The 26,307-nt window shown below is 43.6% G+C and overlaps 1 protein-coding gene across 22 annotated transcripts in view; it reads left to right on the top strand.

Moving 5' to 3' along the window:
• The window catches only part of RIMBP2 (RIMS binding protein 2), an 817,544-nt gene that overhangs the window by 663,334 nt on the left and 127,903 nt on the right, over positions 1–26,307 (top strand). For 16 of the 22 annotated variants that reach the window (XR_013223594.1, XM_077293289.1, XM_077293285.1 and 13 more), the window contains 2 exons: positions 7,954–8,112; positions 13,967–14,671. Coding sequence is in view for 21 of the 22 variants with exons in the window: in XM_077293289.1 (XP_077149404.1) it covers positions 7,954–8,112; positions 13,967–14,671 (864 nt within the window). In the remaining variant the exon portion in view is untranslated. The remainder of the gene's footprint in view (positions 1–7,953; positions 8,113–13,966; positions 14,672–26,307) is intronic. The other 6 variants (XM_077293302.1, XM_077293300.1, XM_077293299.1 and 3 more) reach the window with 1 other exon arrangement.

Here is a 26,307-nt window from a genome sequence, read left to right as displayed (position 1 = left end):
AAATGTTATGTGAAAGTGATACTTTGTGTACAGACAAGAGGAATTCAATTTAAAGAGAAGTCCACTAAACCTCGCAATCTAAGCTTTTTGGCTTCGTAACGGTAACTGATATTTTTCTCATTGATTTAAAATAGATAATTAGATTTTTAGTTTAGGATGTTGCTGTACACAATAGCCCATCTTTCCAAAAAAGAACAGCACTGTAAACAGGGCCGGTTGTAGACATAGCCGTGCCCCGGGCAGAAGTTTAAAGTGGGGCCACAAATGCTCACATGTTGCACCATCACCCAGGAAAATTTCGGTTGTCTCTACATATGCTGAGTTCAGGCCATTAAACGAGCATGATCAACAATATTACATAAGATGACAAAGAATAAAGGTACCTTCACACTGAACAACTTTCCAACGAGAACGACAACGATCCGTGACGTTGCAGCGTCCTGGATAGCGATATCGTTGTGTTTGACACGCAGCAGCGATCTGGATCCTGCTGTGATATCGTTGGTCGGAGCTAGAAGGACAGCACCTTATTTCGTCGTTGGATCACCCGCTGTCATCGCTGGATCGGTGTGTGTGACACCGATCCAGCGATGTGTTCGCTTGTAACCAGGGTAAACATCGGGTTACTAAGTGCAGGGCCGCGCTTAGTAACCCAATGTTTACCCTGGTTACCATTGTAAATGTAAAAAAAAAACCCAGTACATACTTACATTCCGGTGTCTGTCACGTCTCTCACCGTCAGCTTCCCACACTGACTGTGAGTGCCGGCCGTAAAGTAAAAGCAGAGCACAGCGGCCCTGCGCTTAGTAACCCGATGTTTACCCTGGTTACCCGGGGACTTCAGCATCGTTGGTCGCTGGAGAGCTGTCTGTGTGACAGCTCTCCAGCGACCACACAACGACTTACCAACGATCACGGCCAGGTCGTATCGCTGGTCGTGATCGTTGGTAAATCGTTTAGTGTAACGGTACCATAATGGGAACAGAACAATTAGTAATAAATCATTCTGTCCCCACACAATATTGTGTTATCAGCAGCACAGCTGCAGTTTTCACTTTGTGATGTGCTGCTGAGAACAATGAAACAATGACTTTAATTTGGGCATAAACAATGCAATCACCAAATGAATAGGCAACATTTTGCTCATGTAGTATAATGCACCCCATGGTCCTCCACATAGTATAATGCTTCCCATAGTCCTCCATATCATATAATGCACCCCCAGAGTCCTCCATATAGTATAATGCACACAGTATAGTCCTCAATACAGTATAATGCACCTCCATAGTCCTCCATATAGTATAATGTGCCCCATAATACCATAATACTTCATATAATATAAAGCACACCACATAGTCCTCCATATAGTATAATGTTTTCCCATAGTCCTCCATATAGTATAATATGCCCCATAGTCCTTCATATAATATAAAGCACACCACATAGTCCTCCATATAGAAATCATATAGAATAGAACTGGCCTATTTAAATGACTCTTCCAACAATCATGACAATACCAAAGAAAGAGGAATGGAAGCTAATGTCATAATATTAAAAACAAATTTTATTAAGTTCAATAAAAGAAAAAAACTAAATTTACACTTAATAAACAATTCATGTGAAATACCGTCCTATGGGAGACACACATGCAAAAATAGGACCACAGGTGTCAGGCTACGTGCAATAACCATAGATATGAACACAGCTCAATAAACAGCAGAGTCAAACTGACTCTTGCTCAATACATGCACGGGCTCTATAATACAGATTGACACTCACAGAGTGATAGACATTGGCTAATCAAGGTTACCGTATCCACTAATGTAAACCAATAGCATATAGCATATCAATCCAAAATAAAGTGCTCAGTGCTCCATATAGCCATATCTAGCTCCAATATCGGGGAGTAAGTAGTGCAGTAGGTACATATGATATGTAAACCCAAGATAAAGTGCTTAGTGCTTCATATGACCATACTTAGCCCCAGTATCAGGGAGTAAATAGTGGTCAGTAGTTGTACATATCAACTTAATGCCCCAAACATATATGCATATTCAACAATCAGAAATGTGTGACACACTCCCCCGGAAGAAGCAAGACGCGAAACGCGCGTTGGGATCTGTAGGACTGCACGTGCAGGTTACGTATTACCTTTATTACCTTCATTTCGGATTGTTGAATATGCATATATGTTTGGGGCATTAAGTTGATATGTACAACTACTGACCACTATTTACTCCCTGATACTGGGGCTAAGTATGGTCATATGAAGTACTAAGCACTTTATCTTGGGTTTACATATCATATGTACCTACTGCACTACTTACTCCCCGATATTGGAGCTAGATATGGCTATATGGAGCACTGAGCACTTTATTTTGGATTGATATGCTATATGCTATTGGTTTACATTAGTGGATACGGTAACCTTGATTAGCCAATGTCTATCACTCTGTGAGTGTCAATCTGTATTATAGAGCCCGTGCATGTATTGAGCAAGAGTCAGTTTGACTCTGCTGTTTATTGAGCTGTGTTCATATCTATGGTTATTGCACGTAGCCTGACACCTGTGGTCCTATTTTTGCATGTGTGTCTCCCATAGGACGGTATTTCACATGAATTGTTTATTAAGTGTAAATTTAGTTTTTTTCTTTTATTGAACTTAATAAAATTTGTTTTTAATATTATGACATTAGCTTCCATTCCTCTTTCTTTGGTATAGTCCTCCATATAGTATATTGTGCCCCATAGTCCTCCATATATTATAATGCACTGCCCATAGACCACCATCTTTATATATATATATATATATATATATATACTAGATGTTTCCAGCCAGCTAACGCTCGGCACGCTCATTGCTATCTAATTAACGCTGCTGGTGATTAAACTAAAGTAAATAATGACAACATTCAATAGTGCTTACGCAGGTGGTAAATTAACTTAAAATGAAGTTAATAACAATAGTGTGGTGATGAGTTGGGGCGGGATTATGTGTTGTGATGTGGTGGGGGGCGGGATTATGTGTGGTAATTTTTATGTGTGGTAATGGGGTGGGGGGCGGGATTATGTGTGGTAATGGGGTGGGGGGCGGGATTATCTGTGGTGATGTGTTGGGGCGGGATTATCTGTGGTGATGTGTTGGGGCGGGATTACGTGTGGTGATGTGGTGGGGGGCGGGATTATGTGTGGTAATTTTTATGTGTGGTAATGGGGTGGGGGGCGGGATTATGTGTGGTAATGGGGTGGGGGGCGGGATTACATGTGGTGATGTGGTGGGGGGGCAGGATTATGTATGGTGATGTGTACGGGGGTGGGACTATGTGTGGTGATGTGGTTGGGGGGCAGAATTATGTGTGGTGATGTGGTGGGGGGCAGGATTATGTGTTGTGATGTGGTGGGGGGCGGGATTATGTGTGGTAATTTTTATGTGTGGTAATGGGGTGGGGGGCGGGATTATGTGTGGTAATGGGGTGGGGGGCGGGATTATCTGTGGTGAAGTGTTGGGGCGGGATTACGTGTGGTGATGTGGTGGGGGGCGGGATTATGTGTGGTATTTTTTATGTGTGGTAATGGGGTGGGGGGCGGGATTATGTGTGGTAATGGGGTGGGGGGCGGGATTACGTGTGGTGATGTGGTGGGGGGGCAGGATTATGTATGGTGATGTGTACGGGGGTGGGACTATGTGTGGTGATGTGGTTGGGGGGCAGAATTATGTGTGGTGATGTGGTGGGGGGCAGGATTATGTGTGGTGATGTGGTGGGGGGGCGGGATTATGTGTGGTGATGTGGTGGGGGGCAGGATTATGTGTTGTGATGTGGTGGGGGGCGGGATTATGTGTGGTGATGGGGTGGGAGGAGGGATTATGTGTGGTGATGGGGTGGGAGGAGGGATTATGTGTGGTGATGGGGTGGGGGGGCGGGACTATGTGTGGTATTGTGTTGGTGGATGGGATTATGTGTGGTAATGTGGTGGGGGGCGGGATTATGTGTGGTAATGTGGTGGGGGGGCGGGATTATGTGTGGCAATGTGGTGGGGGCGGGTTCATGTGTGGTGATGGGGTGGGGGCAGGATTATGTGTGGTGATGGGGTGGGGGGCGGGATTATGTGTGGTGATGGGGTGGGGGGCGGGATTATGTGTGGTGATGAGGTGGGGGGCGGGATTATGTGTGGTAATGTGGTGGGGGGCGGGATTATGTTTGGTAATGTGGTGGGGGGCTGGATCATGTGTGGTAATGTGGTGGGGGGCGGGATTATCTGTGGTAATGTGATGGGGGGTGAGATTATGTGTGGCAATGTGGTGGGGGGGCGGGATTATCTGTAGTAATGTGGTGGGGGGGCGGGATTATGTGTGGTAGTGTGGTGGGGGTGGGATTATGTGTGGTAATGTGGTGGAGGGGTGGGATTATCTGTGGTAATGTGGTGGGGGGGTGGGATTATCTGTGGTAATGTGGTGGGGGGGTGGGATTATGTGTAGTAATGTGGTAGGGTGGCGGGATTATGTGTGGTGATGTGGTGGGGGGGCAGAATTATGTGTGGTAATGTGGTGAGGGGGCGGGATTATGTGTGGTATTGTGGTGGGGGCAGGATTATCTGTGGTAATGTGTTGGGGGCGGGATTATGTGTAGTAATGTGGTGGGGGGGCAGGATTATGTGTGGTAATGTGGTGGGGGCTGGGATTATGTGCGGTAATGTGGTGGGGGCGGGATTATGTGTAGTAATGTGGTGCGGGATTATGTGTGGTGATGTGGTGGGGGGCGGGATTGTGTGTGGTAATGGGGTGGGGGGGCGTTATTATGTGTGGTGATGTGTTGGGGGGCGGGATTATGTGTGGTGATGTGTTGGGGGGCCGGATTATGTGTGGTGATGTGTTGAAGGGGCAGGATTATGTGTCGTGATGTGGTGGGGGGGCGGGATTATGTGTGGTGATGTGGGGGGGATTTGTGGGGGGCGGGATTGTGTGTGGTGATGTGGTGTGGATTGTGTGTGGTAATGTGGTGGGGCGGAGCTACTGTGCAGGGGGCGGGATTAGCGCGTAATCACGATGCCTCATATATATATATATATATATATATATATATATATATATATACTTACGTTGTAATGTGTCACTGTTCACATCTTGTTTCGTCCAGATGTGTCCGGATCCCAGAATTCCAAGCGGCAGAAGTTCACCGACCTCCGTATTGGGACACACAAGCGATGGGTGTCTCAATATGGAAACTGCTGGTGGTACCAGCCTCTTGCACCGTTGCACCACACACACACACTGTATACGCCGTACGCACCAGAAACACACACAGACACACTGTATATGCCGTACGCACTACTCACACATACCGTATACGCCGTACGCAGCCTCTTGCATGATACCACCAGTGGAACACAGCGGAACACCGTCGCAAACACGCTTCTGCCTGGATCAGCCAAATGATTCACTGACCGCCACCATCTTTGTACAGGAGGAGCATATGCACAATTTGAAATGTGAACGCCGCTGTGTCTGCACAAAGATAGCTGCAGTCTGATTTACTGTGCCTGCGCGAATTCCGCACAGGTGCAGTGAATCATTCAGCGGACGTGACATGAGGGAAGAAGACAGCACAGTAGTGGAAAGAGAGAGCAGACAAGGGGGACAGCACATGGTGTACATAGGTCAAAGAAGAGATGACATGAGAGGAGAAGACAGCAGATGGGGAGAGAGAAAGCGCACAGGGGTGAGAGAGACAGAGCACGGGGGGGAGACTGCTCAAACAGGACAGCACATGAGGGGAGAACACAGAACAGGAAGGAGAGAGACAGCAGACAAGGGGGATAGCACATGGGGTAGACAGGTCAAAGAAGAGAGCACAGACGGGAGAAGTCAGCACATGGGGAAAGAGAGAGTGGATGGGTGGGCAAGCACATGGGGGGAGAGATTCTTAACGCTGCAAAGCCTGCCGCCATTGTGACATTACTGCTCTCCCAATGCGATAGCATCGGGCCTCCATCTAGTATAGTATAATACACTCCCCTTAGTCTTTCATATAGTATAATGCATCCCATAGTATTTCACATAGTGCAATGCATTTCCCATAGTCCTCCATACAGTACAATGCATTTCCCATAGTCCTCGATATGGTATAATGCACTCCCCATATAGTACGTATAGTATAATGCACCCCATAGTCCTACAGTATTATGACCACCACTCCACAATGTACTCACTGGTTTTAAAAAATAAACACAATACTCACCTCTCCCCGTTACCCTGCTGCTTCAGTCTCCACAGAGCGTTTCCTCAGCAGCTCCACTATCTGGTCTCCACAGCGCATTCCTTAAGCAGCTCCACTGCCTAGCACAGCGTGGCTCGATGAATTGACATCATCGCGCCCGTTGTGCTGAGACATCAGATGCAGAGGAGGAATGATGGGAGAGGGAGCGTTGGCTGACGCTCCCTCCTCCATTATTCTTTTCAACTTTATCTGCATCCAGGATGCTTATTCAGTTGAATGTGTGGGGCCGACTTTGGCACGTGCCCTATAGCGGCATACCACTGGCTGGCGGCCCCTGGGCAAATGCTTAGTTTGCCCCGCCCTAAAGCCAGCCCTGATTGTAAAGCAGAGGGAAGGCAATGATCAGAAGTCTAAAGGTACCTTCACACTAAACAACTTTCCAACGAGAACGACAACGATCCGTGACGTTGCAGCGTCCTGGTTAGCGATCTCGTTGTGTTTGACACGCAGCAGCGATCTGGATCCCGCTGTGATATCGCTGGTCGGAGCTAGAAGTCCAGAACTTTATTTGGTCGTCAGATCGGCGTGTATTGTCGTCTTTGACAGCAAAAGCAACGATGCCTGCAATGTTTCTTCATGGAGCGAACTGGAGCGAACAACCAGCGAGAACGATAAGTACGTCACTGGATCGCTCCTGCATCATTCTGCTGTTGCCGGTGTCTGACGTCTCCTAGCGACCTAAACAGCGACGCTGCAGCGATCGGCTCGTTGTCTATATCGCTGCAGCGTCGCTTAATGTGACGGTACCTTAAGTCTCTGATGAAGCAGGAGTTGAATTTCAAATTACCTCAACGTTTCAAATATTGTTTGTGCCTGCAACTTAGCAGAAGGGGTGATGAAGAAGTGAACAAACTCATAGCAAAAGTTTTAATTGAGCACACCCCACAAAAAATAAAATTAATAAATATTTGTTTGGCAGAGTTATAGCTCCCACCTTTTATAACCCTGGAGAAGGACATATATTGAGACATTTACACAGTAATCGTGTGCCTATTGAAGTCTCTAAGTGTTCTCACCAATGATATACCTTTTATGGCAATTATAGAGTATAAAGCTTTCAAAAATGCCCTCACCCACACACACTCTGAGTATGGTATCCCCACAGTGAATCTCCCTCCCACAGTTTCACCCACACGTACAGTATGAATACTCCACAGTGCCTTCAGTGAAGTCTAATGTCCCTACAGTGCCAATAATGCAGCATAATATATAATCCCCCACACCATGATGCCCCAAAAGTACCCCCAGTATGATATCCCCTAGTTTCCCAACACAAACACCCACAGTATCATGGCCCACACAGTATGATACCCTGACAGTATGATACCCCACTCAGTATGATGATCTTCACTAATTAGAATGGCCCACACCACACCCTACTCAGTATAAAGGCATCCACAGCCCCTCACACAGTATAATGGCCCCCACATCCCCTCACACAGTATAATGGCCCCCACAGCCCCTCACACAGTATAATGGCCCCCACAGCCCCTCACACAGTATAATAACCCCCTCAGCTCCTCAGAGACTTGTGGCATGTACTGTTGTTATAGAATGGTGTTGCAGAAAATCATTCTCATTTTGTTTAATTTTCTCCATCTCGGAACTATTAGTGCATAACATTGTTAGTCATCATAGACATATTATAAATGTGTTTCTTTCTATTTGATCTGAACAGCCACACTATTGCCCTGGTGATGACTATCATACGGAAAGCAGTAGGGGCTCTGATTTATCAGACATCTTGGAAGAAGACGAGGAGGAACTTTATTCTGAAATGCAGCTTGAAGATGGAGGCCGGAGACGTGTCAGTGTCACTTCCCACAACACCCTTAAGGTAAGAGGACTTCCAAGCAGTTGGAGTTAGTTTCCAAATCCTGGAGAGTTTAACACTAAGACTTGAAGACTGGAGATCTGACTGTTCATGGCAGGTGATCGTCATAAGTACTATTTACACTAGTACTCTAGTCAGACATTGAGCAAGTATACATAGATATTGTCGTTTCTATATGTAATAAGCACAAAACACACACTGTGCATATATTCATAATCTAACTACACCCGTCAGTGGAAAATAAACGTAATTAATACGTCCATAAGTGGTGTAAGTGCAAGTTATTTTATTGAAAGCCACTAAACCCTGTAACATTTTGGGGGACAGCCTTCTTTCCATCTTTTGGACACTGATTCATCAAGACTGATATCTTTCACGCCGATCTTGATGAGGGGATGTGCTGGAGTCAGTAACTCCTGATAGAGAAGCGCATTTCTCCTTGTGAATCGGGAGTCTTGGATGAGTTGTGTACACCTCTGTGTGCCCGCACCACAAATCCTACTCCAGTCCCTGCTGAGGTAAGATCTATCGTGTCGCCATGCCTTCCACTCTCTCCAGCTCCATCCACTAAGTTTGAGCTTGTCAAAAATGGCGTAGAAAACCAATAATCGCTAAATTTTAGGGCAACCTAGAGTTGCACCAAAATTATGTGACTTTTCAAAGCTTTTTATGACAGAATTCTGGCATAAATGATTTGATGAGTCAGGCCCTTCATATTCTTCATTCATACAAGTACGAGATCATTGCACAGAAATCCTCATTGCTTGTCATGTTCATATATGCAGATTAGTAAATTATCAGGATTTCTGGCTGATGGAATTAAATGTCTTGTACAGTAGATCTTTGCACATAGTGGTCCCCTCATATGTGAAAACATGCCCTCCCAACCACTACCATTGCATTGGTCCAATTGATGAAGAAAACAGGAAAGTTGTGAGCAACAGCGTACTACACCATCTTTCTCCATGAATGCCAGTTGCACAGTCTAAAGATGTAGAAATGAATAGCTACACACTTCTATGCTGTGTAACATATCTTCATTGCTTATTTAGGCTGCACAATGTGGCTGGCAGGAGGTGAGGACTCTGGTTATGTTACTCTGATGGCATCATCACAGGTACTTCTGCACTTCTATGTTGCTGCCTGATTATGATTGGTCAGAGTCATACTTGGAGAAGAAGTACACGCCCCCTGTGAAAACTATCTAACACCCACTTGAACCTGTTTGTTAATTTTACAACAAAATGATTACCGTATTAGACGTTGTTCCATAATAACAGAGTGCAAAGATAAACAGGGAATCCAACAGAATCCTGGATCTTCAGGCGTAAAAAACGCTCTCTGAGATGTAAAAAACAAATATATGTTGTCTTGCTTTATATTTAATATAGTGATGAGCCAACATGCTCAGATAAGGCGTTATCTGAGCATGCGCTTGTGTTAATAGGGTATCTTCATCATGCTCGAAAAATATGTTCAGTCCCTGCTCCTGTTTGACAGCCGCAACACATGCAGGGGATAGCCTTCTTGTTAGGCAACCCTTGCATGAGTTGCGACTGTCAAATAGCTGCGAAGACTGAACATATTTTTTGAGCACGCCGAAGACTCTTGATTAACACAAGAGCATGCTCGGATAACGCCTTATCTGAGCATGTTCGCGAGTCACTAAATTCCCTAAACAGGAACAGAGGAAAAAATAATCTATAGATACTGGCTTTACTTACAGTCCTGACTACACTAAAACCATGTGTGCGCGCAGAACAGCGCTTCAGTTAAGGAACAGGCGGAGTGATGACACCGCACTCACTGTGTTGTGAGCGCTGACTGTTCATTGCCCCGGTGACGACCCGATCGCTGGAAGGAAAATATAACTTCATTTTGTCACAGCATTCTGCACTCCCAATTACACTGCAACGCATATTTAAAACGTTATTTATCTGTAGATTACCACTGTGGCTGCAGGTAAATTTTGCATTATTTGCTGACGGGTTCTCATTAAATCCAGTGACTTATAGGCTTATTGGAGAAGTTCACTTTTTCGCATATCTTTTATGCCATCAGTTCCAGACCAACATGATGACTTCTAGCCACAACTCATCCTTTCCCCAGACCTTACATTGCTAGTGCCCAGGATAGCAATAGTATGGGGACCATGCAATAATAGTATCCTCATACAATAACTGTCCCCCCTTTTAAGTTCCTTACACAGTAATGCATTCTTTCTGCCCCAACACAATAGTGAAACCCCCTTTGTGCCCAAACACAATGATTGTTTTCTTTTGCCCCTATTCAATGGTAATGTTCACATAATTATTCACTCTTTGTGCCCCACATAATACTAATGCTCCTCTTTGTGACCCCATGCAGAACTAAGGTAGTTTTCCTTTATTCCCCAATACAGTTGGAGTGGCCCCCAAACGCAGGACAGCGGGGTACTCGGATCCGGGTCTCTCGGTTCTGAGGATGTCATTGTGGCCCGACCCGGTCCGTGGTCCTGCTAAGGGGCTCCCAATAAAAGGTGTAGGTGGTGGTGTAGTTCGCAGTAAATAACAAGGACACAGGGTTGCAGTCTCTTTACCTCTTTACTGAAGGCTTCAGGATCCACAATCCAGAGTACTGCTAACAGGGCTGGCTGAGACCGGCCGGTCCGAAGGCACATCCAGAGTTCCCTTTGCAGGTGGAAATCAGTGCCTACCTACTGGCGCCTGGGTGTTGTAGTACTTCCCTGCTGAGCACCACGGGATAGTCCTCACAACTGTCGTGTATGTTTCTGTTCTTTCTCTCCGTCACCCAGATGATATGGATAGGACGCACCCGTATGACGGGGTAGGCCTGAAGTTATTTTATAGGGACCCTAGAGACGCCCCTCTCCCACAATTGCCTCCGTTGTCTTCATTAGGTGATTTAGGTGAGGCAGCCAACCTATAATTAACTGCCCTGCCGTTGGTTTGAAGTAATGCGTGGAACCCAATACTTCATCGGCGTTCCGGCCACTGGCTACGCACCTCAGTAGAATGTTGCCAATTTCGGGGCACGACTCCTACTGGTTCTTTCGCCTTTGTGCTGTGATCTTGTTTCTCACTTCTCCACAATAAACTTCGCTTCTTATCCTTTCTTAAGATGCCACCACAATGAAATGCAGGCGCGGCTCCGTAACGATCTGTCCTTTCACTAGGCCTCTGTCAGGATCCCACCCCTAACAGGGACCCCCCTGGATCTTCCCAAGCAATGCTCTTCTCTCACTAGATGTTACCTGGATCAAACCCAGTCAGCTTCTCTCTAACTTCCTATCCAACCCCCAGTTTTACCAGAGTGTGAGGAGTGGCCTAATACATAGAACCCTTTGCTCCCCCTGGTGGCCGGAGTGTGAAGTGTAGTGTGTGACAGTGATACCTGGTCAGGTGAACTCCTTTAGTGCCATCAGACGTACCATCACTCCCCTTAGTGGCGGAGCGACAGTACTGCAACGACCAGGACTCTGGGGCGCTGCACAATTGTAAAAGAGTAAGCCAACACCCAGTAGTAATACCCCTTGGGCTTCTGTTCCTCCCTCATTTTCACCTGGAGCAGTGTCTTTAGTTAAGAGTAGAACTTCCCTAGGATCTCCGCTCCAGCCAAAAATCTGACTCATGTGCTCTGGCGCTAGCTATGTAGCTGTAGATATCAATGCAAACAACAAGGATAAAGTATAGAAACATGTTCACTATGCCCAATGATATGTAAAGGCTGAAAATATGCAAAAATAGTACGGTAGTTACTGTTGTTGTTGTTTTTGTGGCCATGTGTTAGTTTGTATTCACACACAGGCAGGAGTGTTATAACCTAGTATGCCCTGGTCTCCCTACTTTTGGCTTTACTTATAATGCCGTGCCTATTGACTTTAGTCAAAATCAGTAATGATTGCAAAATCAATGTTGTATACCAGGCCCTTTGATAATATGTGAAAGTATCACAAACCTGATACTGGAAGCCAGATGTGTAGCACAGAGTGGGAAACAACATGTGAATGGGCCCCTATCTAGGTAGCCAACTGTGATGGCACACCAGATCATAGTGGGTATAGGTGGCACCCAGCAGAAGACAGTGTTATTACTGAAAAAAATCACTATACAAAGACCGAGACTGATATTTCCACCAAACACCAACAGCATAATGATAGATACCAGCCCTGCAGAACATATAAGAGATCACAGCACAGTTACAGATAGTGACTTACAGCTGACGTTCTTTCTGACGGAGTCGTTCATTTTTCCTGTGTTTTCCATGTGACCCAGACCGCCATGCCAACTTCTTCCAACCACGACTCTGCTGAGTTTACAACAGTCACATTTGACTTCTCACATTTTCAGTGACAAACACAAAGTCCCCATCTTGCAGATACCTCAGTGCTGAGTCTGCTGCAGTATTTGTCCCTGTTACTGCACCTGCTCTGTGGCCCAAAAACATAGCTCCTCTTAGTGCCCTACAGAGAAGTAATGCCCACCACTGTGCTCCTCACATAGCCCTATTTATGTTCCCTAGAAAATAATAATACTCTCGGTGAGTGCCCTAGAAAGTAGTAGCGTCCACATCTGCTGCATCACTGTTAGGGTATGTGTCCACGTTCAGGATTGCATCAGGATTTGGTCAGGATTTTACATCAGTATTTGTAAGCCAAAACCAGGAGTGGGTGATAAATGCAGAAGTGGTGCATATGTTTCTATTATACTTTTCCTCTAATTGTTCCACTCCTGGTTTTGGCTTACAAATACTGATGAAAAATCCTGACCAAATCCTGATGCAATCCTGAACGTGGACACATACCCTTTGAAACAAAGAAAGTTTAGTACATCGATTAGAGTTCTTTGTGAAGCTGACATGATACAGCCAGTATATTAGGCAATGAACCCAGCTAACCGCATAGGTGTATGTTCTGTTATATCCGAATTATGAATTCATAGCTCCACCATGTGGACATGTTAGGAACTGTCTAATTCGATACGTCTGCGGTGATTATGTTGTTTTTCGATAATAAAAATAGTATAAGACATTTTAACACTCAAAATATGTGCAATTTTCATATGTGTTATTATTTTGTATGAACCTGCGCAAGCTGGAACAGTTTCAGGACAAAGATATTGAAGGAAAAAGTTAGAGAGTTAGAGTATCGTAAAAAATGAGATTAGTGACCCCTCGCAGGTATTATATATAAGCAGTGTTTTTCCAGGTAAAGCTGAATGTATGTCTTCTGTTAATTTGCTATGTATGTTTAATATCCAAAAATCGATATTATGGTGCATGTTGCTATTAACAGGATTCTTTCCTTGGATTGACCAGCACAGAAGATGAATGCACTTTGTGTTATATTATTGCTTTGCCGTTGGAATACACTGTAGGCAGCGAGTACTAACAAGAAAATGCTTGCCAGACGACACTGCCTAATTGTCCCTGTGTTTGTGCTCTAATAAATGCTACCATGGCAAGCATTACAGCTAGCATTAGTCACTAACCATCCCAGCGTCACAATGGCTGTCTGTGTGCAGCATCTCCCCTTGCATGGACCTATTCTTACTATAGCATTGATATGCCAAGCTCTCATTGTTTGTACTGATCTTAGCCGAGCTCCTAATCATGTCTTTATTTTCACAGATTCCCATTCAGAGCATGAACCTTTCCTTCACAGAGTAAACTTGCATGCCTTATGTTTTCCATTGCCTCTAAAACTAACCCTGTCTTTATTTTCTTCTTTCTCTTCCTCTACTTCTCTTTCCATGTTTTTCTTTTTCTTTGTTTTTCACACGTTTTTTGATACTGTCGTTTTCAATTCTTTGTCGTTGGTCCATTCTCGTTTTGTGTTCTTGTGTATTATCTTGTGGAGTGCTCTAAGACTAGTGCCACTGAGACGTCCGTAAAGGAGCAGCTGGATTATTCCCCTCAGCATCCTCATTATAAGAAACTGTTCAGTATTCCCGAAGTGGCAGAGGAAGAAAGCGGAGAACATTCACAGGTCCTGCACAGAGGAAACTCTGGAGGCATGGCTTATAGAGGAACCATAGGTAGAACTACTAGAGCTCCGAGGGCTAGTTGTCCAGATGGGAGACATCAGAGTTCTTGGCATTACTCAAAGTGTAGGTTTAATGGGGCGCCTCCATGCTCAGATGATCTGGCATGTGAAGGGAGCAAACTTGGAACTCTCTCCAGGAGCCCAGACAGCGGCTTGGATTGTGGAAGTGAAGAAGACGAAACACGTTTTCATTACAGGAAAGGCTGCAACACCATTGCTAGAAATACTACACAGGAGCCGCAAGACAATCCTGTATGTCCTAGAGACCCAAAGCTAATGCTAACTCGCAGGAGAACCCTCACCAGGCAAAGCAGCGTTGAGGAGGATTTTGATGATATCAGTTCAGGCTTTGTAGATGACACTAGTGAGTCCAAGTGGCACAATGAAAACTGCAAACCGCTGCCATACGTCAGAGATTTAAATAAAAATGACACCCCATGCCGGAAATCAGATGTATATCAGAAAAACTGTAACACAGCAGATCTAAGGCCAACTCCCAGAGACACAGAAAACTTTCTGGTGTGTTAAATAAAAACCTCATTTCGCCATCTGCTTGCAAAATCATTTGTGATCGCTTTTCTTTTTATTTATTTCTATATTTATTTTAATTCCTCTTTTATTATTTTGATGGGCTTCCATCTGGAATCTGTTTGCTGATTGCTCGTAATATGTTCCGCCTTAGATCTATTAATCAGCAATGCTTCACAGGCTTTTAGGCCAAGCTGTCCTTTTTGTTTGCTTGTAGTTGCGAGAATTTGCTGCCTTTCTGTTTGTCTGTTCATTTAAGAGAAAGTATATTTGCAAAAACTTTGTTTTATATTTATTTTACCTGACAACTGAAACTCAATTTTAATTAAGGGTTAGCTGAAGGATAATTCTTAGTACTAGTAAATGCCAATTAAAGCCAAAATGACATTTTCTTCTATTATCGCACTAGACAGTTCAGCTTTTAGATGTCTGTGGTTATCTGTTTGTGCTTTATGTGCAATTTGGCTTTTTGAAGTTTTTATCCAATCAGCACGATAGGGCTCAAAGTCGTCTTATCACTCTCAATAACTGAAATAATATAAGGGTCATGCAGTTAAAATACCTTTTAATATCCCAGAGAAATAAAATAAATGATGTTATTCCCGTCTTCTTGATCTGAACCTGTCTCAAAAACTGGTCTCCCTCTTACTCCACTTTTAATAAAGAAGTTACAGAGCATGTTTTGCTTTTCATTTATTTATTTTGGTATTCTGAAAATAGCCAACTGAGAAGCAAACTTTTCTTTGTTTCTTAGCATCTTTGTGACTTAGGGTCATGGCAAGTAATAATAAAGTCGTTTCATGATTTTTGTTTAATTCTCTTAGTTATGGTTTTTCATTATAACCTAATAGTAACTGTTGTATAGGCTTTTTGTAGTTAGTCTTAACCTCTTAATGACCGCCGATATGCATTTTAATGGCGGCAATTAAGGGGACTTATTTCTTAGCACCGCTGAGAAATAAGTGTATAGCCCCCCCCCCAGTGTCAGAATTTATTTGGGGTCTCGGCTATCGGGGATAGCTGAGACCCCAGAGAACATGATTTGGGTCATTTTTTCCCAACCCCAGTGTTGTGATCGTTGTTATTAACGGAATAACAGCGACTGCAAGAAAAAAAGTGCGATTTCCCATTTAATTTCTTTCTCCTCTGATGTGATCGCACATCAGAGGAGACAGAAATGGGGTCCCCCAAATTCCCCCTCAGCACCTCCGGTGTCCCTGTATCCCCGTGAAGTGCCCCTTCCGGCAGCGTCTTTTTCCAGGAAGAAAATGGCTGAGATCTGCCAGCTGGCACCCGGCAACAATAGGTAATTTTTCCTATTGGTTCATTTTGATCACTGTGATAGGGTCTATCACAGTGATCAAAATAAAGAAATAGTAAATCAAACCCCATTTTATCACCCCTTAGGCTACGTTCACATTTGCGTTGTGCGCCGCAGCGTCGGCGACGCAACGCACAACACAGAAACAACGCATGCACAACGCATGCACAACGCTGCGTTTTGCGACGCATGAGTCCTTTTTTTGCTTGATTTTGGACGCAGCAAAAATGCAACTTGCTGCGTCCTCTGCGCCATGATGCGTGCGCCGCAGTGACGCATGCGTCGCAAAACGCAAGTGCAACCCATGTCCATGCGCCCCCATGTTAAATATAGGGGTGCATGACGCATGCGGCGACGCTGCGGCGCAGAACGCTAATGTGAACGTTACCTTAGTTAGGTAAAAATCATTAAATAAAAAAATGTATTTATTTCCATTTTTCCATTAGGGTTACAGTTGGGCTAAAGTTAGGGTTGGGCTAAAGTTACGATTAGGGTTGGGGCTAGGGTTAGTGTTGGACTAAAGGCAGGGTTTGGCTAAAGTTAGGGTTGGGCTAAAGTCAGGGTTAGGATTGGGCTAAAGTTAGGGATGGGCTAGGGTTGTGGTTATGGTAGGGATTACGGTTAGGGTTGGGATTAGGGTTGGGGGGTATTAGGGTTAGGTTTGTGGTTAGGGTTATGGTTAGGGTTGGGATTAGGGGTGTGTTGGGGTTAGGGTTGTGGTTAGGGTGGGGATTAGGGGTGTGTTGGGGTTAGGGTTGGAGTTAGAATTGGGGTGGTTCCACTGTTTAGATACATCAGGGGGTCTCCAAACGCGACATGGCGCCACCATTGATTCCAGCCAATTTTGCGTTCAAAAACTCAAACGGTGCTCCCTCCCTTTTGAGCTCTGCCGTGCACCCAAACAGTGGCTTTACCCCGCATACTGGGTATTGGCGTACGCAGAAGAAATTGCACAACAAATTTTGTGATCCATTTTCTCCTGCTACCCTTGTGAAAATAAAAAAAATTGGTTCCAAAGTAAATTTTTTGCTTTAAGTTCTGGTGAAGCACCTGAAGGGTTAATACATTTCTTGAACATGGTTTTGAACACCTTGAGGGGGGTGCGGTTTTTAAAAAGGTGTCACTTTTGGGTATTTTCTGTTCTACTGAATCCCCAAACACACTTCAAATGTGAGGTGGTCCCTAAAAAAATGGTTTTGTAAATTTTGTTGGAAAAATGAGAAAACGCTGGTGAACTTTTTAATGTCCTAGCAAAAAAAAAATATGTTTCCAAAATTGTGCTGATGTAAAGTTGAATTGTGGGAAATTTCATTTATTAACTATTTTGTGTGACACTACTCTCTGATTTAAGGGTACAAAAATATCGAAGAAATGTTACCATTAACATGAAGTACAATATGTCACGGAAAAACAGTCTCAGAATCAGTGGGATACATTGAAGCGTTCCAGAGTTATAACCTCATAAAGTGACAGTGGTCAGAATTGTAAAAATTGGCTTGGTCATTAAGTACCAAATTGGCTCTGTCACTGAGGGGTTAAAGGGGCCTGTCATTTCTCCGAAACACTGCAGATGTGGGGTTAATCCGCAGGTTAATAGCTGTCTAAAATTGTGCGTCCAGCGCACTGGAAGTCTAGCTGCTGGGAGAAAATGACGTTAATTCCTCGGTCTTTCAGTTATAAAGGTGAAGCTTCAGTCACTGCTCAGTACATAGTAAGCAGTGGCTGTAACCACGACCCAGCACTGACTGATGCACTGCTGAGTTGGCTGTTAGTGTCAGGGAGTTGTTACAGCCGCTCACTATGTACTGAGCAGTGACTGAAGCCAAGCTGGTCACACCTCCATGACTGAAAGCCGGAGGCTATTTAGAGGAATAAAGTTCATTTCCTCCCCGGAGCCAGACTATCAGTGTGGCGGCTGTACAGCTTTAGAACTCCATTAACCTGCAGATTAACCCCATATCTGCAGGTGGATATCATTTTTGTATGACAGGTTCCCTTTAAACTTTAAATTCTTTAGCATTCTAATAATATTTTATCACAAAGCCAAATACAATAATTGATCTTCGATTTATTCTGTGACTTCTCTGAATGTTTATAAGTTACATATTTGAGTATTCTGCCAAAGCAAAGCACACAAGTGAGTTGTAATACATAATAAGTACATTAAGAATAAGAGAAATAAGTTGTGGGGCTACACTATAATGTACGGTAATTAGAATTAGAGGGGTAAAAACAGGAGGGTGAGTGGACTTGGGTTGGCATGTTACTGCTATAACAGAAGAAAAATATTATGATATTACAATTGGTTAACACTTAAAGATTTTACTTGACTCAAATAAATCTCTTATAGAATAAAAGTCCTTACTGGACAACAGCCATCAAGTCTTCTATATTGAGGGTTTTAATATCTGGCCAGCTAAATCAAACATGAATGATCAGGCCTCAAGCTCACTATTAACTAAAATGCCAAGACAGAAAATGTCAAGCTCTTGTAAAGTATCAGGTAACTTTACCGTCTGGAGTTGTCCATCTAACTGGTAATAAAAGATTTCTGCATCTAGTTGAAGATAAGGTGAATACTAGTTGCTATGTTCATTTATTCTTTATGCCATATTTTATATTGCTTATTGACTATATGTTAACTCCACAACACCAAGAATACTATACGTTTCAGTGTTATTTTTGTAGTTTTTATTCTTGTACAGGAGCTTGCTTTTAAGTCATCTGATGCATGGGATAGCTTTTTCTGAATGGTTTAAAGCCCAAAAAAATAGTTGATTTGGTATGATTTTGTAATGATTTAAGACCTGTTTAAGTTTACGAGATAGTGAAGATTTCTATTTGTTTGGATAAAGGAACTGGAGCAGTGCAGAGGCGAATTCCCTATTTAGTCTGAGTGACTCAATGTCACAAAATGTTGCTGAACAGTTAAGTGACTGCCACTAAGTAGTCTAACAAAATAGTCTCAGAAATGCTGAAATATTAAATAGAGTTGTCTAGTTTAGAAAGTCCATTTCAAATAACGTATTAGGAAATTCCAATAGGGATTCTTTGTTCAAGATCCTCGTGTTTTGATCAGAATGGAGAGTGGTGACAAAGATCATATCTTGCTTTGGAGAACCTGTCCAGTCCAATTACATAGATAAACCCTTTATTTGAATGGGCATTGTGTAATACTTTATTTTCTGCGCAGTGGTGCTGCAGAGAAATTAACCCCTTTACCCCCCAAGGTGGTTTGCACATAAATGACCAGGGCAATTTTTACAATTCTGAGCAGTGTCACTTTATGAGATTGTTTTTTTCGTGACATATTGTACTTCCTGAGAGTGGGAAAATTTGTTCGATATAACTTGAGTTTATTTATGAAAAACAAAACAAGATGGAAATTTGGTGAAAATTTGGAAAATGTAGCAATTTTCAAATTTTGAATTCTTATGCTCTTAAATCATAAGAATCATAACATTTCCCACATGTCTACTTTACATCAGCACAATTTTGGAAACATAATTTTTTGTTAGGAAGTTATAAGGGTTAAAATTGAACCAGTGACTTTTAATTTTTCCAGCAAAATTTACAAAACCATTTTTTTAAGGACCACATCACATTTGAAGTGACTTTGAGGGGTCTATATGACAGAAAATTTTCAAAATGACACCATTCTAAAAACTGCACCCCTCAAGGTGCTCAAAACCACATTCAAGAAGTTTATTAACCCTTTAGATGCTTCACAGTTGGGATGTGGAAAAAAAAAGTTAACAGTTTTCTCAAACATGTTACCCTAGACTCGCATATTTTTATTTTCTCAAGGGTAAAAGGAAAAAATGGACTCCAAAATTTGTTGTGCAATTTATTCTAAGCATGCCTATACCCCATATGTGGGGGAAAACACTATTGGGTGCATGGCAGAGCTCTGAAGGAGCGCCACTTGACTTTTTTTAATGCAAAATTTGCAGGAACAATTAGTGAACACCATGTATTTTATCCTCAAATTTTGCATTTTCATAGGGGTAACAGGAAAATGTGCACTATACTATTTGTTGTGCAATTTCTCCTGTGTACGCCAATACCCAATATGAGGGAGAAAACTACTGTTACCAAATTTATATCTGGTTTTTATGTTTGGCTGCTGTCACACACTAAAAGATACTTTTTGTTGCAAAAAATAGTTTTTGCATCCCCATATTTAGGGAGCTATAATTTTTCCATTTTTCGACCGATAGAATCATGTGGGGGCTTGTTTTTTATTGGTACTATTTTTGGCACATGGCATTTTTTGATCACTTTCTATTCCGATTTTTGGGAGGTAGAATGAACAAAAGCCAACAATTCAGGATCTTTTTATGTCGTTCCGCGTGTGGTAAAATTGATAAGGCAGCTTTATTCTTTTATTTCTTTCATTTATATATATTTTTTTGTTTTGGCACTTTTACACAATAAAAACTTTATTCTAAGAGCTATAACTTTTTTACTTTTCTGCTAATGGAGTGGTATAATGGCTTGTTTTTTGTGGGACAAGATGTTTTCAGCGGTAATTTTTTTACCTCCCATCACAGCTGCAGGCTGTCTGACCGGCGGTAATGATTTTACCACCGATCAGAAGCAGTGTTTGCATGCACATGACATCGTGGCTAACACTGAATGTTCGGGCCCCCCATTCAAATGAATGGGATCCGGGTACTGTTCTGGTCCCTGAACCCGAACTTTTATTAATAGTTTGGCCAGACCTGAACATCCACGGGTCCGACCATCTTTAATCATAACTAGTGTTGAGCGATACCGTCCGATACTTGAAAGTATCGGTATCGGAAAGTATCGGCCGATACCGGCAAAGTATCGGATCTAATCCGATACCGATACCCGATACCAATACAAGTCAATGGGACTCAAGTATCGGACGGTATCCCTGATGGTTCCCAGGGTCTGAAGGAGAGGAAACTCTCCTTCAGGCCCTGGGATCCATATTAATGTGTAAAAGAAAGAATTAAAATAAAAAATATTGCTATACTCACCTCTCCGACGCAGCCTGCACCTTACCGAGGGAACCGGGAGCCTTCTTTGCTTAAAATGCGCGCGTTTACTTCCTTCCGTGACGTCACGGCTTGTGATTGGTCGCGTGCCGCCCTTGTGGCCGCGACGCGACCAATCACAGCAAGCCGTGACGTAATTTTCAGGTCCTGAATGCCTAATTCTAGGCATTCAGGATTTTAAAATTACGTTCTGGCTTGTGATTGGTCGCGTCGCGGTCACATGGGCGACGCGACCAATCACAAGCCGTGACGTCACGGGAGGCAGGAAACGCGCGCATTTTAAAATTACGTCACGGCTTGTGATTGGTTGCGTGCCGCCCATGTGACCGCGACGCGACCAATCACAGCAAGCCGTGACGTAATTTCAGGTCCTGTATGCCTAATTCTGCATTCAGGACCTGAAAATTACGTCACGGCTTGCTGTGATTGGTCGCGTCGCGGCCACATGGGCGGCATGCGACCAATCACAAGCCGTGACGTCACGGAAGGAAGTAAACGCGCACATTTTAAGCAAAGAACGCTTCCGGTTCCCTCGGTGAGGTCCAGGCTGCGTCGGAGAGGTGAGTATAGCAATATTTTTTATTTTAATTCTTTCTTTTACACATTAATGTTGTTTCGATACCGATACCCGATACCACCAAAGTATCGGATCTCGGTATCGGAATTCCGATACCCGCAAGTATCGGCCGATACCCGATACTTGCGGTATCGGAATGCTCAACACTAATCATAACCCAGTGATGACATTGCGGGGTCTCAGATCCAAAGGCTGAGAGGCTTTCTTCCCGCTGTCTGCTCCCATAATACTGTGATCGAGTTCTATTGCAACATTTAGGGGGTTAAAGTGCTGGGAGCAGTGTGGGATTGCTCCAGGTGCTGAGTGCCTGGTGTCAGCTGTCAGAATCAGCTGATCAGATGACAGCCAGCAATTGTGCACATAAAATCGCCTGGACGTTTCCATCTGTCCCAGGTCGGTAAGTACCCGGCTACAGGGACGTATGGCTATGTCTAAGGTGGTAAAGGGATTAAACACTTCTTGCTAGGATTTCACAAATAAGAGCTTACCACATGGGTTCCAGCTGGGGAATACTTTATGATCAGTGTATTGTCAGGTCAATAAAACAAGTAAGAATTGTCCAAAGTGAAGAACGCTTTCATATTTTTAAAACAATGTCATTCCAACCAATTCAGCTAGATTATTATAGTGATTGTCGGTGTGTTCATGTTAAGATAATTGATATACAGTGATTTTTCTGCCAATGATGTCTGAACGTTTTTATGTTAACTTTATGATGCTGATTAAGAATATGACATCTGTTTTGCCAGATTGTCTCTAGTTTCTGAGATATTTAATAGTTAATTACAGTAGAGTTCTGGTTTCAGAAACTTACTTTTATAGCATAAAAAGACTACAAATTTAAATATAAAATAATTATATGGGATATGTAATTACCTAAGGCTCTGTTAAAGAGTCAAAATACTGACCAAAAGCTATTGCATTTGTTATCACACACAAATCACATTGGGGGAATGCATTATTTTAACCCCTTAATGACCGCCGATAGTTAAGGGTACTTAAACCACAGCGCCGTTAATTAACGGCGCTGTGGAAAAAGTGAATAGCGCCCCTCCAGAGTCGGATTTTCTCTGGGGTCTCGGTTACCGGGGGTAGCCGAGACCCCAGAGAACATGATTCGGGGTTTTTTTACCGACCCCCGGGTTGCGATCGCCGGTAATTAACTGTTTACCGGCGGTTGCAAAAAAAACCCAACCAGATTTCCCATTTAATTTCTCTGTCCTCCGATGTGATCGCACATCAGAGGACAGAGAAATGGGGTTCCCGATCGCCCCCAATACTCACCTGTCTCCCCCGGTGCTCCTCGTGGCTCCCGATGGGCGCCGCCATTTTCTTCCAGCCAAAGAATGGCGGGCGCATGCGCAGTGTGCCCGCCGGCCGGCGCCCGGAAGATCTTTGGGGTCTGGGCTGCCGGGGGTAGCCGAGACCCCAAAGAACATGATCGGGGTCGGTTTTTACCGAACCCTGCTTTGCGATTGCCGGTAATTAACTGTTTAACGGCGACCGCAAAAAAAATAAAAGCGATGTGTAATTCTCTGTCCTCTGATGTGATCGCACATCAGAAGACAGAGAAATAGGGGAATTTGGGGACCCTGTTATACTTACCGGTGTCCCTGGGTCCTTCTGTGTCCCCTCCTGGCCGCCGGCTTCTTCCTCCAGTAAGAAAATGGCGGGCGCATGCGCAGTGCGCCTGCCATGATCTGCTGGCCGACAGCTAGAGGAGTTGGGGCTAAATTTAGGGTTAGGGCTGGGGCTAAAGTTAGGGTTAGGGTTACGGTTGGGGCTAAATTTAGGGTTAGGGTTAGGCTTGGGGCTAAAGTTTGGGTTATGGTTGGGGCTAAATTTAGGGTTAGGGTTGGGGCTAAATTTAGGGTTAGGGTTGGGGCTAATATTAGGGCTAGGGTCAGGGTTAGGGTTGGGGCTAAAGTTGGGCTAGGGTTAGGGTTGGGGCTAAAGTTAGGGCTAGGGTTAGGGTTGGGGCTAAAGTTGGGGCTAAAGTTAGGGTTGGGGCTAAAGTTAGGGCTAGGGTTGGGGCTAAAGTTAGAGTTAGAGTTGGGATTAGGGTTAGGGTTTGGATTAGGGTTGGCATTAGGGTTACGTTTGGGATTAGGGTTAGGTTTGGGATTAGAGTTAAGGTTAGGGTTGGGATTAGGGTTAGGGGTGTATTGGGATTAGGGTTAGGTTTGAGGTTAGGGTTGAGATTAGGATTAGGGGTGTGTTGGATTTAGGGTTCTGATTAGGGTTATGGTTGTTTTGGGGTTAGGGTTGTGATTATCATTAGGGTTGTGATTAGGATTATGGATCGGGTTGGGATTAGGGTTAGGGGTGTGTTGGGGTTAGGGTTGGAGTTAGAATTGGGGGGTTTCCACTGTTTAGGTACATCAGGGGGTCTCTAAACGCCACAGCCAATTTTGCGCTCAAAAAGTCAAATGGTGCTCCCTCCCTTCTGAGCTCTGCCGTGCGCCCAAACAGTGGTTTACCCCCACATATGGGGCATCAGCATACTCGGGATAAATTGGACCACAACTTTTGGGGTCCAATTTCTCCTGTTACCCTTGTGAAAATAAAAACTTGGGGGCTAAAAAATCTTTTTTGTGGAAAAAAATATATTTTTTATTTTCACGACTCTGCATTATAAACTTCTGTGAAGCACTTGGGCATTCAAAGTTCTCACAACACATCTAGATAAGTTCCTTGGGGGGTCTAGTTTTCAAAATGGGGTCACTTGTGGGGGGTTTCTACTGTTTAGGCACATCGGGGGCTCTGCAAACGCAACATAACGCCCTCAGACCAGTTTATCAAAGTCTGCATTCCAAAACGGCGCTCCTTCCCTTCCGAGCTCTGCCGTGCACCCAAACAGTGGTCCCCCACACATAGGGTATCAGTGTACTCAGGACAAACTGGACAACAACTTTTGGGGTCCAGTTTCTCTTGTTACCCTTGTGAAAATAAAAACTTGGGGGCTAAAAAATCTTTTTTGTGGAAAAAAAAATAATTTTATTTTCACGACTCTGCATTATAAACTTCTGTGAAGCACTTGGGCATTCAAAGTTCTCACAACACATCTAGATAAGTTCCTTGGGGGGTCTAGTTTCCAAAATGGGGTCACTTGTGGGGGGTTTCTACTGTTTAGGTACATCAGGGTCTCTGCAGACGCAACATAACGCCCGCAGACCATTCTATCAAAGTCTCATTCCAAAACGGCGCTCCTTCCCTTCCGAGCTCTGCCATGCGCCCAAACAGTGGTTTACCCCCACATATGGGGTACCAGCCTACTCAGCATGAATTGCACAATAAATTTCGGGGTCCAATTTCTCCTGTTACCTTTGTGAAAGTAAAAATTTGGGGGTGAAAAGATCATTTTTGTGTAAAAAATATGATTTTTTATTTTCATGGCTCTACATTATAATCTCCTGTGAAGCAGTTGGGGGTTCATAGTGCTCACCACACATCTAGATAAGCTCTTTGGGGGGGCTAGTTTCCAAAATGGGGTCACTTGTGGGGGGTTTATACTGTTTAGGTACATCACGAGCTCTGCAAATGCAACATATGGGGTATCAGCGTTCTCAGGACAAACCGGTCAACAGATTTTGGGGTCCAATGTCTCCTGTTACCCTTGAGAAAATAAAAAATTGCAGGCTAAAAAAAATCATTTTTGAGGAAAAAAAAAAGATTTTTTATTTTCACGGCTCTACGTTATAAATTTCTGTGAAGCACTTGGGGGTTTAAAGTGCTCACCACACATCTAGATAAGTTCCTTAAGGGGTCTAGTTTCCAACATGGTGTGACTTGTGGGGGTTTCCACTGTTTAGGCACATCAGGGGCTCTCCAAACGCGTCATGGCGTCCGATATCAATTCCAGCCAATTCTACATTGAAAAAGTAAAACGGCACTCCTTCTCTTCCAAGCTCTGCGGTGCGCCCAAACAGTAGTTTACCCCCACATATGGGGTATCGACGTACTCAGGAGAAATTGCTCAACAACTTTTGTGGTCTAATTTCTCCTGTTACCCTTGTGAAAATAAGAATTTGTGGGCGAAAAGATCATTTTTGTGTAAACAAATGCGATTTTTTATTTTCACGGCTCTACTTTATAAACTTCTGTGAAGCACTTGGGGGCTCAAAGTGCTCACCACACATCTAGTTAAGTTCCTTAAGGGGTCTAGTTTCGAAAATGCTGTCACGTGTGGAGCGTTTCCACTGTTTAGGCACATCAGGGGCTCTCTAAACGTGACATGGCATCCGATCTCAATTCCAGCCAATTCTACATTGAAAAAGTCAAACGGCGCTCCTTCTCTTCCAAGCTCTGCGGTGCGCCCAAACAGTGGTTTACCCCACATATGGGGTATCGGCGTATTTAGGAGAAATTGCACAACAAAATTTATGGTTAAATTTCTGTTTTTACACTTGTGAAAATAAAAAAAAATTGTTCTGAAGTAAAATGTTTGCAAAAAAAGTTAAATGTTCATTTTTTCCTTCCACATTGTTTCAGTTCCTTTGAAGCACGTAAAGGGTTAATAAACTTCTTGAATGTGGTTTTGAGCACCTTGAGGGGTGCAGTTTTTAGAATGGTGTCACACTTGGTTATTTTCTATCATATAGACCCCTCAAAATGACTTCAAATGTGATATGGTCCCTAAAAAAAAATTGGTGCTGTAAAAATGAGAAATTGCTGGTCAATTTTAACCCTTATAACTCCCTAA

The sequence above is a fragment of the Ranitomeya variabilis genome, chromosome 1 (genome assembly GCF_051348905.1).
Source record: "Ranitomeya variabilis isolate aRanVar5 chromosome 1, aRanVar5.hap1, whole genome shotgun sequence".
Classification (NCBI taxonomy): Eukaryota; Metazoa; Chordata; class Amphibia; order Anura; family Dendrobatidae; genus Ranitomeya; species Ranitomeya variabilis.
The sequence above is the reverse complement of the archived record's forward strand: the minus strand, read 5'-3'. Positions and strand labels throughout refer to the sequence as shown.